General features: G+C 42.6%; 1 protein-coding gene across 11 annotated transcripts in view; it reads right to left on the reverse strand.

The window, feature by feature from the left end:
• The window catches only part of PRMT8 (protein arginine methyltransferase 8), a 91,650-nt gene that overhangs the window by 66,692 nt on the left and 9,929 nt on the right, over window positions 1-15,029 (reverse strand). The window contains exon 1 of one of the 11 annotated variants that reach the window (XM_071815114.1): window positions 6,506-7,379. The exons of the other annotated variants lie outside the window; for them this stretch is intronic. Within the exon in view, the coding sequence (XP_071671215.1) occupies window positions 6,506-6,511 (6 nt within the window). The 5' untranslated portion in view covers window positions 6,512-7,379. Of the gene's footprint in view, window positions 1-6,505; window positions 7,380-15,029 lie in introns of those variants that run through there. 11 annotated transcript variants of the gene reach the window in all.

Raw genomic sequence — 15,029 nt, forward strand, 5'->3', positions numbered from 1 at the left:
TCACTCCAGTCCTACTCATACCTCACTGTCAAGTAAGAAACCTCTCTCCCAGTCTGTCTAGTAGTGACTGTTGGACGCTACAGTAAATTATCATAGAGAGTGGGATAAGACTCAAGGTGATTCAAGGTTTTATTGACACAGAACAGTGTTTCTTCAAATATTTCTCCTCTTCGAGAAATGGTTTGAGAAGCAGCATCAGCTCTCACTTCTAAACTGCCTGCACTTTCAGTATTAATGGGGAGGGAAAGCTTTTTGATAGGCATAAGATTTTGAAAATGTGAAAAAGAAAAGAAAGAGATTTTCTATAGAACTATGAAACAGAGGAATATGTTTTCAGGACTGTCATACAAATGAAAAAACACTGTGTTTGATCTGTTAATATTACTGAAGTTTGGCAGCCAAATCACCATAGGCTCTGTCTACAATCAATAGAAAGAAAGATGCTTTTTAAAGACATGATTCAGCTTTGAGATGGACAGAGTTGCCATTCAGAGGTGTCCTAGACAGGACAAGTAGGCCATCAACTCAGACACTTTGTTAAAACATTCAAATTCATGTGAGCAGAATCCAGATCCTACTTCACCTATGCAAAGTAAAAGAATAACAGAAAAGAACAGATTTGTTGATCCAATGATAGAGAACAACAGGACCCTAACCAATGAGTTGTGCGTATTTCTTAAAATAGCATGGAAAACAAATTACTGCCATCACGAACATCCCAAAAGAGCGACTTGAATAACTCTTGAAACTTTTCAGGAACTTAAGCAATGCAGAAGGCCTGTACAAATGGGGTTTCTAGAGATACTGGATCACTGGAGGTAAAACCATTCAGCGTCAAATTAAAAACAGTGCTTATTTTTTTCCTTTGACTGACAACATAGTAATTTTCAGCAGAATTCTGAAGCATTATGTGAGTCAGAGGAGTGCACTGTTCTTCCACCAGCAACACAACTGACACAAATTGTATATCACAAGTAATAAGGTTTCTTTTGAAGACCATACCATGAAGATATCAATGATCGAAAGATGAAGGAAGAACAAAGGAATCTGACAACTGCATCTCCCCTACTTCCTTTAAAAGGTCCAAGTAATTTCAACCATCTTTCTTCAGCCTAGGATTTCTCACTGAAAAACAGATTATTAAGTAGGATTTTGATCTTAAATTGGTGTCTGAGATAGTGAAGTCAAATCCAGCAGTTAAAAGACTTAGATGAATGTAAAGTGATAAAAGTCAAATATAGAATTGTTCACAAATACATTCAGTAATTAATTGTCTTTATTTCCTTTGTTCTGGATTGTGCAAACTGTACAATCCAGTGACTGTAATAAATCATTGGTCCTTTTCATTTTATTGAGACCTCAATTCATCAGGTGTGAAAGAAATCATAATCAATGGACATGTGAAGATACTCAGCATTTCACAGGACTGAATGTTTGAGGAAACTCAGGGACTTTGTTCCTTTGTTACAGATCTCTAGATATATTGGATTTTTTAAGTATCAACCAAGGAAAGAAAAAGAATGCAATGCATTATTTATAGATATATAAAGCTTTTAGATTTCCAATTTTATTTTTATCTTGTGTTTGATTTAATGGGATGACAGAATCACAGAACAGGTAAGGTTGGAAGGAATCCTCTGGAGGTCATCTGGTCCAAACCCCCTACTCATGCAGGGCCACCTCAAGCCAGTTGCCCAGGGCTGCATCCAGGTGGCTTCTGAATATCACCAAGGGGAGAGAATCCACAACATCCCTGGGCAACCTGTGACAGTGCTTGGTTACTCTCAGTAGAAAAGTGTTTGCTGATATTCAGATGGAACCTCCTGTGTTTCAGTTTCTGCACATTGCCTCTTGTCCTGTCACTAGGCACCACTGCAAAAAGCCTGGCTCTGTCCTCTTTGAACTCTCTCTTCACTTATTTATATACATTGATTATATTCCTGAGCCTTCTCTTCTCTAAGCTATACAGTCCCAGCCCTTTCAGCCTTTCCTCACATGAGAGATGCTCCAGCCCGTTAATCATCTTCCTGGCCCTTTGTTACATTCTCTCTAGTATGTCCATCTCTCTCTTGTACTGAGGATCCCAGAACTGGAAACAGAACTCCAGGTGTGGTCTCCCCAGCGCTGAATAAAGGAGAAGGATCAATTTCCTCAATCTGCTGCCTATACACTGTCTAATGCAGCTGAAGATACTGTTAATCTTCTTTGCAGCAAGGGCACAGTTCTGGGCCCTATTCAACCTGGTGTCCACAAGGATTCCCAGGTCCTTTTCTGCCAATCTGCTTTCCAGCTGAGTGGCCCACAGCATATCTCGATGCATGGGATTGTTCCTCCCCAGGTGCAAGACTTCAGTTTCCCTTGTTGAACTTCACGAGGTTTCTGTCAGCCCATTTCTCCTGCCTTGATTTGCTTATTCAAATTTATTTTTATGTAAAATCAGTGTTTGAGCTATTTTCTGGTTTTATTTTTCCTCATTATTTGAGATCACCAAACAAGGAAATGGATAGAAACAGGAATCACATACAAGATTTCTTCTTTCTGACAAAAATGTTAATTCTCCATTGTGATTCCACTCTTCGCACTTACAACTAACAGACCTCTTAGTGGAGCTGTAAGCGGTAGCGGCTTTTAAGAGAAACTTCAACACCCAGTGGCCTCTGTGTTTTTAATAGGGATTAGACTTTCACACTTCTGAAAAATCTGCAAGTAATCAAAAATGTCAGATGCAGTCAAGAGTCCCTAAATATAACATAGAGCATGGAAAATATAAATGCTGCTTTATAGAATGTGGTTAATATTGACTTTCATTAATATGACATTTCTTATAAGAAAACATATTGCTAATGATTTAGGAGAAACTAGCTGCTAGAGATCTGTTCTCATTCTTTATACAAAAGGTACTCAGTGCACACAGTGCAATTCAGAATTGCTAAATCATTTTGAAAATTGTCACCATAACTAGCTACTTCTAGCATTTATCTGGTCATCTGATTTGTACTGGTCATGGATTTATGTAAGGATATAATTTTGGCTTCCAAGAAAGATAAGTCTTGGTCATACACAACGAAAAGCACAACAGTGACTTCATGATTGCTGTTAAATTGAGATTCTAAATGAAGCAAAACAGCTATCTGAGTTTTCAAGATTTTAATGACTTAATACATTATCCATACTTGGCACAGTTAATCTACCAGGTACAACTGATTTTTCCATTCATTCTTAGTGGATCTATAGCTATCTAAAGTATTTCAGTATGGTTTAGAGTCTGCAGCCACCCAAGATAGGATTATCATGCTTGTCTATGATTAGACTGAAATCATGTATGTTTCAGGAAACGTCAGACTTGCTCACAGACAATTGTGGTTTGTATGTGTGTTGCTTTTTCCATGCGAGACACGGAACCTGACACACCAATGTGATGTTCACAGAGTTTGCTTTATTGTCGGACTGGGCTAGCTTTATAGCAAAGTTGCCCTGTCCACGCGCCTTACAACAATGTGATTGGTTGTAACTCGTGCTATACAATAACGTGATAGGCTGCATGTACTGTCCACGCGCTCTGCACGCGTGTGTCCGGACACACGCGATTGCTCACTCATTGTTACCTTCTAATGGTGCTCCTTTAGTTTCTTTTGTCTCTGGCTTCACCTCTCAGCCAGGCTGGTGACAACCCCATCCCCCCAGGGCGGGGAGGGCTCTGCCACTACATCTCCCCCTCTTTAATATAATATTAACAGTATGTCGTATCATGCTTTAAAGACAGTGTGAAATACAGGGTAAGAACATTAAGGCTAATACAATTACAATTAACAAGAACAGACCTGTTTTCAATATTCCTTTTAACCAAACAAGGCATCCAACCCAAAAAACTCAACATCTTCTGTTATTTTCTTGTTCTGCAAATCTTTTATCTTTTTATCTTTTAAGTTCAAACAACACATACAATCAAACTCTTCATAACTGTGGACATGGCCAATAACAAAAAATTAATTGCTGCTCTGTTTTACAAAGTGGTATTCTCAACATTGGCTATATCCGTTGCTAAAAGTGATAATAATTCTGAGGTTAAGGGTTGTCATCATTGCAATCAGTTTCTTCTCTGTTAGCTAGCCAAGGTCTCACCCACTTTGCTGGGATCCACGAATTTTTGTGGTTACCTGTAGAAACACAAGCATATCCCCTTCCCCAGGTTATTAGTGACATTGGACCTTCCCATTGTTGTGTTGTCAGATTAAACACACTAACCTTAGGTACATTTTCAGAAAAATCTTTGACATTTTTGATGTGGTGCATAACAACCGGTTCCATTTCAGTTTCACTTTTAGGATTAAGCCAGTTCAGCACATACAATGCCTTCATCAATACCTCTTCTGGGCTCACACCAATTCCCCCTTGTTTTTTCAAAACAGACGAAAGATTTTTCAATGTGCGGTGTGCACGCTCAATAATTGCTTGGCCAGTAGAATTATAAGGGACTTCAAACAGGTGTTGTACCTTCCACTGGACGAGGAAGGTTGCAAGTCCGTCAGAGCGGTATGCAGGACCATTATCTGTTTTGATTTGTGTAGGAACACCCATGACAGCAAAAGCTTGTAATAAATGACGTTTTGCCACCTTTGCATTTGCTGAGGTCAAAGCTGTAGCCCACAGCAGTCCTGAACAGGTATCTATGGAGACATGCATGTACTTTTGTCGACCAAATGGTGCAAATTCAGTAATATCAGTTTGCCATAACTGACCTGGCTGCAAGCCCCGAGGATTTACTCCCTTTTGTTGGAGAGGTACTATGCGAGCACAATCAGGACAAGCTGCAATAATGGCTCGAGCTTGTTCCTTGGTAAGTGCAAACTGTTTTCGGAGCACTGCTGAGGATTGATGAAAGAATTTGTGAGCTTGTCTGGCTTGTTCAAAAGGAGATATATCTGTTACTGTCACAAGTTTGTCTATAATGCTGTTTCCCTCAACTAGACCACCTGGTATGTTAGTATGGCTTCTTATATGCATTATAAATACTGGTGCTGTCCTATAATCTAACATGTTCCACAAATCTAACAATGCTTCAAACAACAAGGAATTGGAAACTCGCTGCAAAAGCACCCTATGTATTCTTTGTACAACTCCCACAACATAAAGAGAATCTGCTACCAGATTAATTGGACAGTTATGCCATTTTTGTAATGCTGCTAAGCATATTGAGGGCAGTTTCTTTTAATATGTCCTATCTGTATGCAAGTGAAACATGCTAGGCCACGAGAAGAAGGGCTTCGGCCTTTCATTGCAGGCTTAAGTGCTGCAGCCAAGGCCGCAGCGTGGGCTTGAGCATGTATTTTTGCCTTTTCTACCTCCTGTTGCATAATTGGTACCCGTGTGCAAGCTTCCACCATCTCTGTTAGAAAAACAGTTTTTCCCAAACCAGCTAATATCTGTTGGCATTGGGTGTTTGCATTCATCATGGCCAAATCTTTCCCCACAGCAGCTTTTGCCTTTGGAATCAGGTTAGTAGAAGCATCTATCACTTCTTTTAAATGGTCCACAAACTTCATATATGGTTCCCCAGGATCCTGCTTTATTGTAGAATAGGGTGGCACAGGGTTACCTATATTTGACAATTCTTTCACTGCCGCCAGAGCAAGCCCTTGTGTTTGCTGCAAAATCCTCGGATGAAGCGCTGCCTGAGCAGCACCATCCACATATTGCCCACGACCCAGTAATTGGTCCATGCTAGCTAATCGCAATGGATCATCAGCTGGTAAATGAACATTTTCTAATACTGTCAATTCCACCTTCCCCTGCCACTTGTCCAAGAACAGCAAATACCCCGTTGGAGGAAGCAATAACTCCAACAATGCTCTAATATCTGTTGGAGTTAGTACTTGCCCCTTGAAAAATGAATTGATTAGCGGCATCAAGTGCTTATTATCCATACCGTATTGCATAACTGCACTTTGCAATTGCTTAACCGTTTTCCAATCAAAGGGCGACCACTGCCTTTGTCCTCTATTGTCTATGTGCAGTGGCATTGCTGTAATACTACCAGGTAACATGATCCCTTCAATGGTTGCGTCTCTGATTACCCCTTGCCAACGTTGCCCTGCATTATAAGAATGATCTCGAGGAATATCTCTACCCTGATGCACAGAGGCAGCACCCAAATTATCATTACTATCACTGCCATACAATTCCCTTGTGTTTTCCTGTGGATCAGTAAGTCGAAGCATATTTGCAAACCGATCTGCTAACCCAGTCTCCAGCCCTTTTCCGTATCGCGCTCTCAAATATTCATCTGCCTCTCTTACAGACCACATCCCATCTTCAACACATTGTCTAGCCCATTTTTGTATTCACTCCCTTTTAATACGGAGCTCCTCAGGAGTGAGGTCTAATTCCGCCCCCTCCTGTTCCTGTTTTCCCCATTTTTCACATTCCCTGCCAATTGCCTCCAGCCCGTCCTTAATTGCATCTGACGCCTTTTTATATGCTATTAACGGTGAAGTTCTACTGTTACCGCCATCTAGTCGTTTCATAGCTTTTAGAACTTCTTGCATCTGGCTCTCTTGCCATCTCAGTAAGTCCTTCAGGCTCTGCACGTGGCTCTCCTCCTGGAAGTCAGGGCAATTCTGCGGTGCTCCATCCTGGTGCTCCATCGGGTCCTCCGGCAAAGGCACCTCAACTGGATTAACTTGTCCTGGCTTGTTGAAACTTGCTGGTTGCTGCCATTCATCGTCGAAGGCAGGCAATGGCTCAAAGGGTGCAGAGGGCATAATTTGCTCTCCGCCCCAGAACTCCAGATCTGATACGGGACATACCAGCAGTATTGATTTATTGGAGTTCTCAGAGGGGTGGCAGCTTGCAGCGGGCGGCTCCAAGGGGACGGCACACAACTCCGGCTCCTCTGAGACTTCCTGCATCAGCTGCCTGACCTCCCGCCAGGGTCCGGCGAGATCGCAAGCCTCGCGGCTCCCCCTTGTGACCGCTTCCCATAGTTCGGTCCCTATGTCCTCCCATGTACCGGGAGAAAAAAATTTGTCCGTCGATCGGACACACCCCTTCCGCTGGGCGAATAGTAAAAGGCGCTCCACCGCGTCTTTTTCCAAAAAATTTTCCTGTTCATGCAGCCAGATGCAGAATACTTTTCACTATTATTTTTTCTTCCACGGATACCACGTTTCCCATGCCACCTGCTTCCCCGTAGGCCTACTTTTCGGTATTCTTCGAGCGCCGGGCTAACTTCACCCTCCAGGTGGCGTTCCTTGCATCTTCACATCCCAATGATCTTGCTTTGATACAAAGCATCATGTTGGGGTCACCAAAATGTTGCTTTTTCCACGCGAGACACGGAACCTGACACACCAATGTGATGTTCACAGAGTTTGCTTTATTGTCGGACTGGGCTAGCTTTATAGCAAAGCTGCCCTGTCCATGCGCCTTACAACAATGTGATTGGTTGTAACTCGTGCTATACAATAACGTGATAGGCTGCATGTACTGTCCACACGCTCTGCACGCCTGTGTCTAGCGATTGCTCACTCATTGTTACCTTCTAATGGTGCTCCTTTAGTCTCTTTTGTCTCTGGCTTCACCTCTCAGCCAGGCTGGCGACAACCCCATCCCCCAGGGCGGGGGGGCTCTGCCACTACAATATGTGCTAAATCCAGTGCATTTGTGAGTCATCAAACTTACTGTACAATATGCACAGTAAGTCTAAGACTTGCTTTAAGTAAACTACAGACTTGGCTTAAATTATACTACAAGTTTAGTATACTGTAAGTCTCAGACTTGGTTTAAATTATACCAATGTGTGTGGTGTGCAGAACAACTACCATTCAAAAATACAAGATTCCCTTGGCCATTCCTATTGTAGTATAATCCCAGGTAAACCTTTAAAAATCCCTAAACAAAATATCTGTGCAGAACTAGAACAAATGTGTAAGCAATTACAAGCATACAGTATAGCTGAGGGCCACGATTTCAAAGGTATGTGAAAGGAGAGTATGTGGAAGGAGAGTGTCTGTTTCTTTATGGGAATCTGTCCAGGACCTTTTCCAAAGCAATAGGACAATAAGAAAAGGAGGAAGCCTGAAACCCAAACCTGACTGACATGATAAGGGAGGCAGTGACGAGAAGCAAACCTGTCAGTCACATCAACTGATAAGGGCTTGTGAGAGTGTGAGGAAAGTTTGTTCCAGTGAGGTTATCTGACTGGGGACCCATCAGTTGGGAAACTAAGGGGGAAAGAGGGAAACAAGAAAAAAATACACAGGCACATAGACCTGACAAAGCAAACATGGAGACAATGGCAAGAAACAAACCTCACCACGCTCACTAACTGATGAGCTATCAAGAAACCACATGTGCCACTTCCAGAAGATCAGCCAGGACTTTGCAGATGATGATATTGCATATTAGGGGGCCCCAGACTTCGAGAGATGCGGAAATCAATAAAGCCGTACAGACCCACGGGATGGGGGAAGTGCAGGGAATGAAGGAGCAGGGGGAACAATGGGGGTAGAAAGAAAAGGGTGTAAGAGAGGCCGGTCACTGTAAAATGAGGCTGTTCAATATGCTTGTTTGGCTGAGCCCTGTGCCTGATCACCACAGTCTAGCCTGGCTTCTTATATCTTCTTATTGCATCTTTTCATAAGCATCTCTCTGCGTATGCTCACTCTCTGTCCCCTGTGAACGTGCGCTGCAAGACTCGGTGCTAGCTACCGGTGAGACTTGTGTGTGAGTGATAGGAATTTGATGTCAGCTCCTGGGGCTCAGACCAAGGAGTGGGCACCCCTGGCCTTGCAACTGGAGTGAGCAGCATCTCCATATCACCTACTGGAGCCAATGGGTGCCTTGAACTCCCAGCCACTGGGCTGGGAATGGTGCCTGTTCCCAAAACCAGCTGTTGGGGGGACAGTGTGAGTGAGGCAAGCGAGGAGCTCAGTGCCATTGGAGTGGGACCATAGGTGACTGCCCATGGGCCTGGTATTGGCTGCTGGGGGAGAGTCCATGTCTTCTCCAGTTCTGGTGTGCTTGGGGTGTGCCTGCAAACCTCTGCCTGGATTAGACAGTGAGTACGGGGTTCTAGGGTCTGGGCCAGGGTCCATCTGGGCAGAGGGTCCATGCTGGTATGCCCAGGGTAACTTGTGAATGTGGAGTGCATGAGGGATGAGTGTGTGAACACTGCGTGTTTGCAGCAAGCACCAAGCCAGCAAGTCAAGGACCCTTTGGGGCAAGTAAGGGGGCCTAGGATCCAGGCAGGAGTGCTGGGCAGGCAGAGGGGCCACACCAGGAATTAAGGGATCTTCAAATGTGTGTATGCTTGTGAACCTGGACAGCGGTGTGTGTGTGTCTGTGTGCCTGCTCTAGTGACCTTCTTGTCTTTGCACACTGAAGAGGAGATGGGGACGTGGCTGTCTGTGGATTGTTTTTTATATGAGTCTTGTGTGTAGGTGCTGCTGAAGGCAGTGCCTTGTCTACAGCAGCCTGTGTAGCTGGCCATATTGGTGTCCTCTGTATGTGTCTGTGTCTCTGCGTGTGTGTGTCTGGGATACGTGCGCAGCCTCATCACTGGATGAATTTGCAAACAAGAAAACATCAGCCATGTCCTTCAGTCTGGGCAGAGGCCCAGGGCACCAGCATGGGCTCCAGTAGCCAGGTAGAGGAGGTCCTGGGCCACAGCAGCTGGAGAAGGTGGGCTAAGCTTCTTACAACACTTTACAGTATGTAGGCAGAGAAATATCCAGAAATGTACACCTACGGTTTTCAGAAGTACCCATTCAGCTCAGTGTCTTCCTAGTTGCTGTATCCTACTCTCTGTACCCTCCAACCCCTTCTCCTAATGGTTTAGCAGTGTGATTCAAGGCCTAGCAATGATCAGCTGCTCAGATGTATAACCATGGTTCAGACTCCTGAGAAAGATCCTAAATTGTAACAGAGAGTTTTGACAAAGCCTGTAGCATAGAGCCATGAAAGATACAATATGGTGAACTACAAATTTAAAGTTCAAGGATTCAGGAGGAAAAACAATATTGTGAAGAGATATAACATGCTAAGGGAGTCTAAAGATGGCAACAGCAACATGAAACATGAACATTCGCAGCAGCAGTAGAATCTAACTCTTCACCACCTGCTTCATGATTATCCAGCCAGCAAAGACTCTTTGTGTGTCTTATGTTGGGAATGGTAAGTCTATTAGTGCTTTACTTAATAACTTGTTAATCCTAACTGTCTTTGATATGTTAGACAATAAATAATTGCTTTGTACTTTTGAGTTGAATATACTCTGCCTAGTAGAGATTCTCTGGTAATGGTGAAAGGTGCTTGAACAGAGTGAGTTGGGGAATTCTAGTAACAGTGGCTAAATTTCTGAAGAGGTTTTGAAGAAAACTATTTTTGAGAACCAGATTTTTACATATTTCTGAATATATTCTTACTGGCCAAAATGTTCAAATCAAGAACCCCTGTGAGAGTAACTAAACTGCATTTTATGCATTTCAATTGAGTTGGTCTGACTTGCAAGTGTGCTGTCTTATTCTCTGACCTCTGAGATGTGTAGGTGTTACTGAATTTAAGAAAACTAGACTAGTTATATTTAATTGCTGAATCAAAGGTGTGAATACTTGGAAGTGATTTAAACTGAAAAGGACAAATATTTTTAAACGCTCCCTTTCTGAATTTGGAGTTTGTATTCCTAACAGCTCATCAAGTTAGTTGAATTTAAACTTACTTTAGAGCTTTTGAGCACTGTATCTGAAGTGTGAGCTTGTTATTTCCACTTGAAACAGAAGGCTACATCTTCCTATAATTCTCCACATAACTAAACTCAATTTTGTCAGAACACCCATACAGAGGAAGGATATTATTGGATGAAAAGCTACGACTTTTATGTGAAACTACCTTTTTAAACATAGAGTTTTTCTGTCAACAGAGGGTTACTTTCCAGTGTGCGGATGCATTTCCATAGTGGTGTACAGGGCGGCATTCCTGAGCTAGGGAAACCCCGGGGAGCACAGAGATCCACCAGGAGCCAGCAGCTCTCACAAAAGTGTCTGACAAGGCGTGTAACAGTGGCCACCCTCTACTCCCACAAAAGACAGCCCGAGGGAGCACTGATGACCATGATGAGCAAACAGAATGTGGCATGTTATGGTGCGGGTTGTGTGGCAGTTTGTCTGGGAGGGCACACAGGGAGGCTGCCTCTTCAAAGAGGGGGCATTCCACTGGCTGAGTGGGAGACTTGAAGTACACATAACCCAGCAACCTAGCACTGTTCTGTGATCATCTGCAGCAAGACAAGGGCACTTGTCCTGCCTGACCCTCAAGGCTGAATGGTGGCCACTCATCTGAGAGCGAAGGCAGCAGCTCTGGCTGGGGGGTCTGCACCATCTACACCAGTGGTGGCCGATGCTTCCACACAGATGGACCTGCTGGAGAGGCTGTAGTGCAAACCTCAGACTGCAGGAAGTGCCTAGACCTTTCTCCTTGGGAAAGGATAGGTGGCAGACCTGCCTACAAAAGGTATGCTCAGGTGGATGACCCCTGCAGCATGTGGCTGAGTGGCAGGGGGTGGTGAAAAAGGCTGTGTTTACCTCAGGGAGGCTGAGAAGGGGTTAGATAGCTGATGCCAAGTACAGTCTGCAGTGTACCCACAGCCTACAAACAAACAGCTAAAACCTCCCCCACCAGCACACACAGAAGACAGCGGGGCCAGTAATGCAGAGGAATGGAAGCTTGCAATGGCCAGGACCAACAGGAGGAAGAGACTTCCCCTGAAGCTTGAGGTGCATAACTGCTTCACCGCTCTGCAAACTGAAGAGGAAAGACCCTCCACATTGGGAAAGAAGCTGGAGCTGAGTAAGGCAGCTCAATCTGCTACCTGTATAACAAGTTCAACTAAGAAAAGGTGATGGGTGATAGTAGTAGGTGACTCTTCGCCAAACTGATGCACTGTCTAGTGAGATGCGCTGCTTACCAGGGCCTCATATCAGATATGTCACCAAGAGACTACCAAGCCTCGTGCAGTCCACTAACTGTTGTCCGCTGCTGCTGTTTCATGTGGGCATGAGTGATACAACCAGGAGCAGTCTGAGAAGTATCAAGAAGGATTGTAGAGCCCTGGGAGCAGTGATAAGGAACTCTGGAGTGCAGGTAGTTTTTTTATGAATTGTCCTGGTAAGGGAACAGGTTTGAAAGAGACAGTTGAATCTGGCAAATCAGCAAATGATTAAAGGACTGAGGACACAGCCAGGGGTTCAGATACTTTGACAGTGGGACTCGCTTTGAGAAACTTGATCTACCCAGGGCTGATGCAGTCTATCTGTTAGAGAAAGAGAACAGCATCTTCGTCTTGCCAAGTGGGCAAAGAGGCCTTTAAACTAAAGTTGCCAGGGGAGGGAAACTCAAGCTATCCTACTCCTATCAGCTTAATGCCAGCATCAGTAATAGATGCCTATAGCCTGGAGAATAGAATCATAGAATAGAATTATCGAATCAGGTCCTCTCCTGCTGACCTATGGTCCTTCATGGATGTCCCATTCCTGGAAGGCCAGGCTGGATGGAGCTTTAAGCAACCTGGTCTACTGGAAGGTGTTCCTACCCATGGCAGGGGAGTTGGAACTAGATGATCTTTATGGTCCCTTCCAACCCAAACCATTCTATGACTCTATTCTGTATAAAAACGTTTGATGTGGTATTAGACTTTAACCAGGTTTTTATCATTTTACAGTATATGAGCCCACATTGGCACAGTAGTGTCTTTTCTAACATAGTTCTTTATTAGAAATGACAATCTGGGTGCACAAAGGAATGAAAGTCACAGCATAACATGCAGTTTGAATTTAGGTAAATACAAAACATTGTGTATATATTTATGTAGATGCATACGCATGATAAGCAATTTTGTAATTAAGCATATTAATGTGTGTTTAAGGAACAGGATGCTTCTTTGTATGGCTAAAATAATAAATGATCACAACGTTAAGACAGTTATCGAGTTATTAAACAGCATAGTCTTGCTCATTCAGAACTTGTGTTGTGTACTGTATTTGCATTTTAGTTCTAAGATGGGGACTAGAGTAACTTCCTTGATTTGAAATGGTGTTAGAGTTGAAACTGTGGTGTCAATTTGACTGTATATATTGTTGACAAGTCATTAATTACCAGACTCTGGAACTACACTGGATATGAATGTTGATTTGGTTTGTTTGTTTGGTTGGTTGTTGTTGTTTTTTAACGGTGATGGTATTTTGCAACTACGTTGAAGGAGCTGATGAAACTTAAATGTCAAGATTAAAAGGCCCAGTAAAAAAAAGTTTCTCATAAGTCTGCTTAGTAATGGACAAAGAAATATTACTCTTTCTTCAGATTGTTAAGACAATCGTGTGTACTTCCCAGACTGACTAGTCGACATTTATAGCAAGGACAACATATGTGTCCTTAAGCACACTGTAAATTTAGCCTAATGAAATACACTTGTTCATATTTGATCATGAAACATTATTTGGTTTTGGTTTACCTAGTCTGAGAAATTTAATTGTAAGATACTGAGATTAATCCCCCATCAATACCAGGGTTGGCTAGCAGATTTGTTCTCAAAAAAGCTGCAAATACCACAATTGACTTCAATGTGTTTTCAGCAGTTAAGAAGCTTGAATATGTATCTAACATTCAGAACAAAGGCAATCCCACTAGTTCCAGTGGAATTGTAATTGTTCCCTATTATATAAGGTGGATGAGGAGTGTTTTTAAATATCTTGCCAGTATGAAACTTGATTCTACAATAAATGATCATGCTGAGTGCTACTGACACAAATGAGCAAACCAGTGTATTCAGCATTTCTTGCATTATTAATAGAATCTTTACTAAAGTGCTCAGAGATCTTCAGCAATTTATGTTAACTCCAATAGGTTCTGAACTACATCTGTAAAAAGACAGATACCTATATAGTTGATTTCAATAGCAGCTGGTGACAGTGATGTTGATACAAATCAAGCTTGTATAGCTTTATGTTAACAAGAGAATAAGCTTTTGGTATTTCAGACCCATCTTTTAAATACAGTTAAGAAAGGAATACAAGAAAGTATATTCCTGATTTTTTTTTTACAATCAAGAAACAGAATGATGAAAATTCTATTCTTAAGCAAAAACACTAGTGATTCATCCTTTTTAATTTTACATCTACATGTGAGCTGGTTTTGAACCTACCTAAATTACAAATAATTCTGCTGAAACTGGAGCATTTACATGAGGGTTAGCCTGTCTTGAGATCAGAATGCCTTTTTTTCTAGTAGGCATGGTGAGAACATTCAGTTTTGCCTGGTGGAAATAGATCTTGAAAGTATAGTACTTTTGCCTTCCACTTTGCAAAGTGACAGAGACATATTTTATGAGCACTAAGGAATATTATTAGCTTTCTGTCAAGAAAGGAACAGACCTATCAGACAGAAAGACAGTACAGTGAATAAACACAATAATAAGACTAGAAACTGAAACAGATGGCAAGGTCTCCATTCTAAATGAGAAATTAAGGTCCACAACAGAAACAAGTTTGGATTGATGGATTGTTGTTGGAAAGCCCTAGCTTGGTTACACATTCTGGGCTCTGCTGCTATTAGAAGTGATGAAACATAAGCTGTATGGTCAGAAAAGCACAAGAACAGAACTGCTAGGCCATATGCAACCCCAAGCATGCATTGTGGGCACTGAAGGACAACTTCTATGCTAATCCTTGGAGACCACTGTATACCACAGCTTCTCAACCAGTATGTTTACTTTCATCATACTGTTACAAGAGAGGGAAATGCTACTTTTTATTTTAAAAAGGGGCGGTGGAACCATGACAGAATGGTTCAGATATACCTGGATCCCTGGACAGGACAAGAAGTGCACTAGTAACTTAAGGGTATGGTCCAGACCAAACAGTATGCTGAATGTGAAGCTTTCTGACTGCACCACGGTGAAGAGTTTGCCACTGTGAAAAGCCGACAAGGCAGCTGGTATAAAACAATGTTAGAAATTGCATACGTCCATGCCCCCTCTT

Source organism: Patagioenas fasciata, chromosome 1, assembly GCF_037038585.1.
Source record: "Patagioenas fasciata isolate bPatFas1 chromosome 1, bPatFas1.hap1, whole genome shotgun sequence".
In the NCBI taxonomy this organism is placed as follows: Eukaryota; Metazoa; Chordata; class Aves; order Columbiformes; family Columbidae; genus Patagioenas; species Patagioenas fasciata.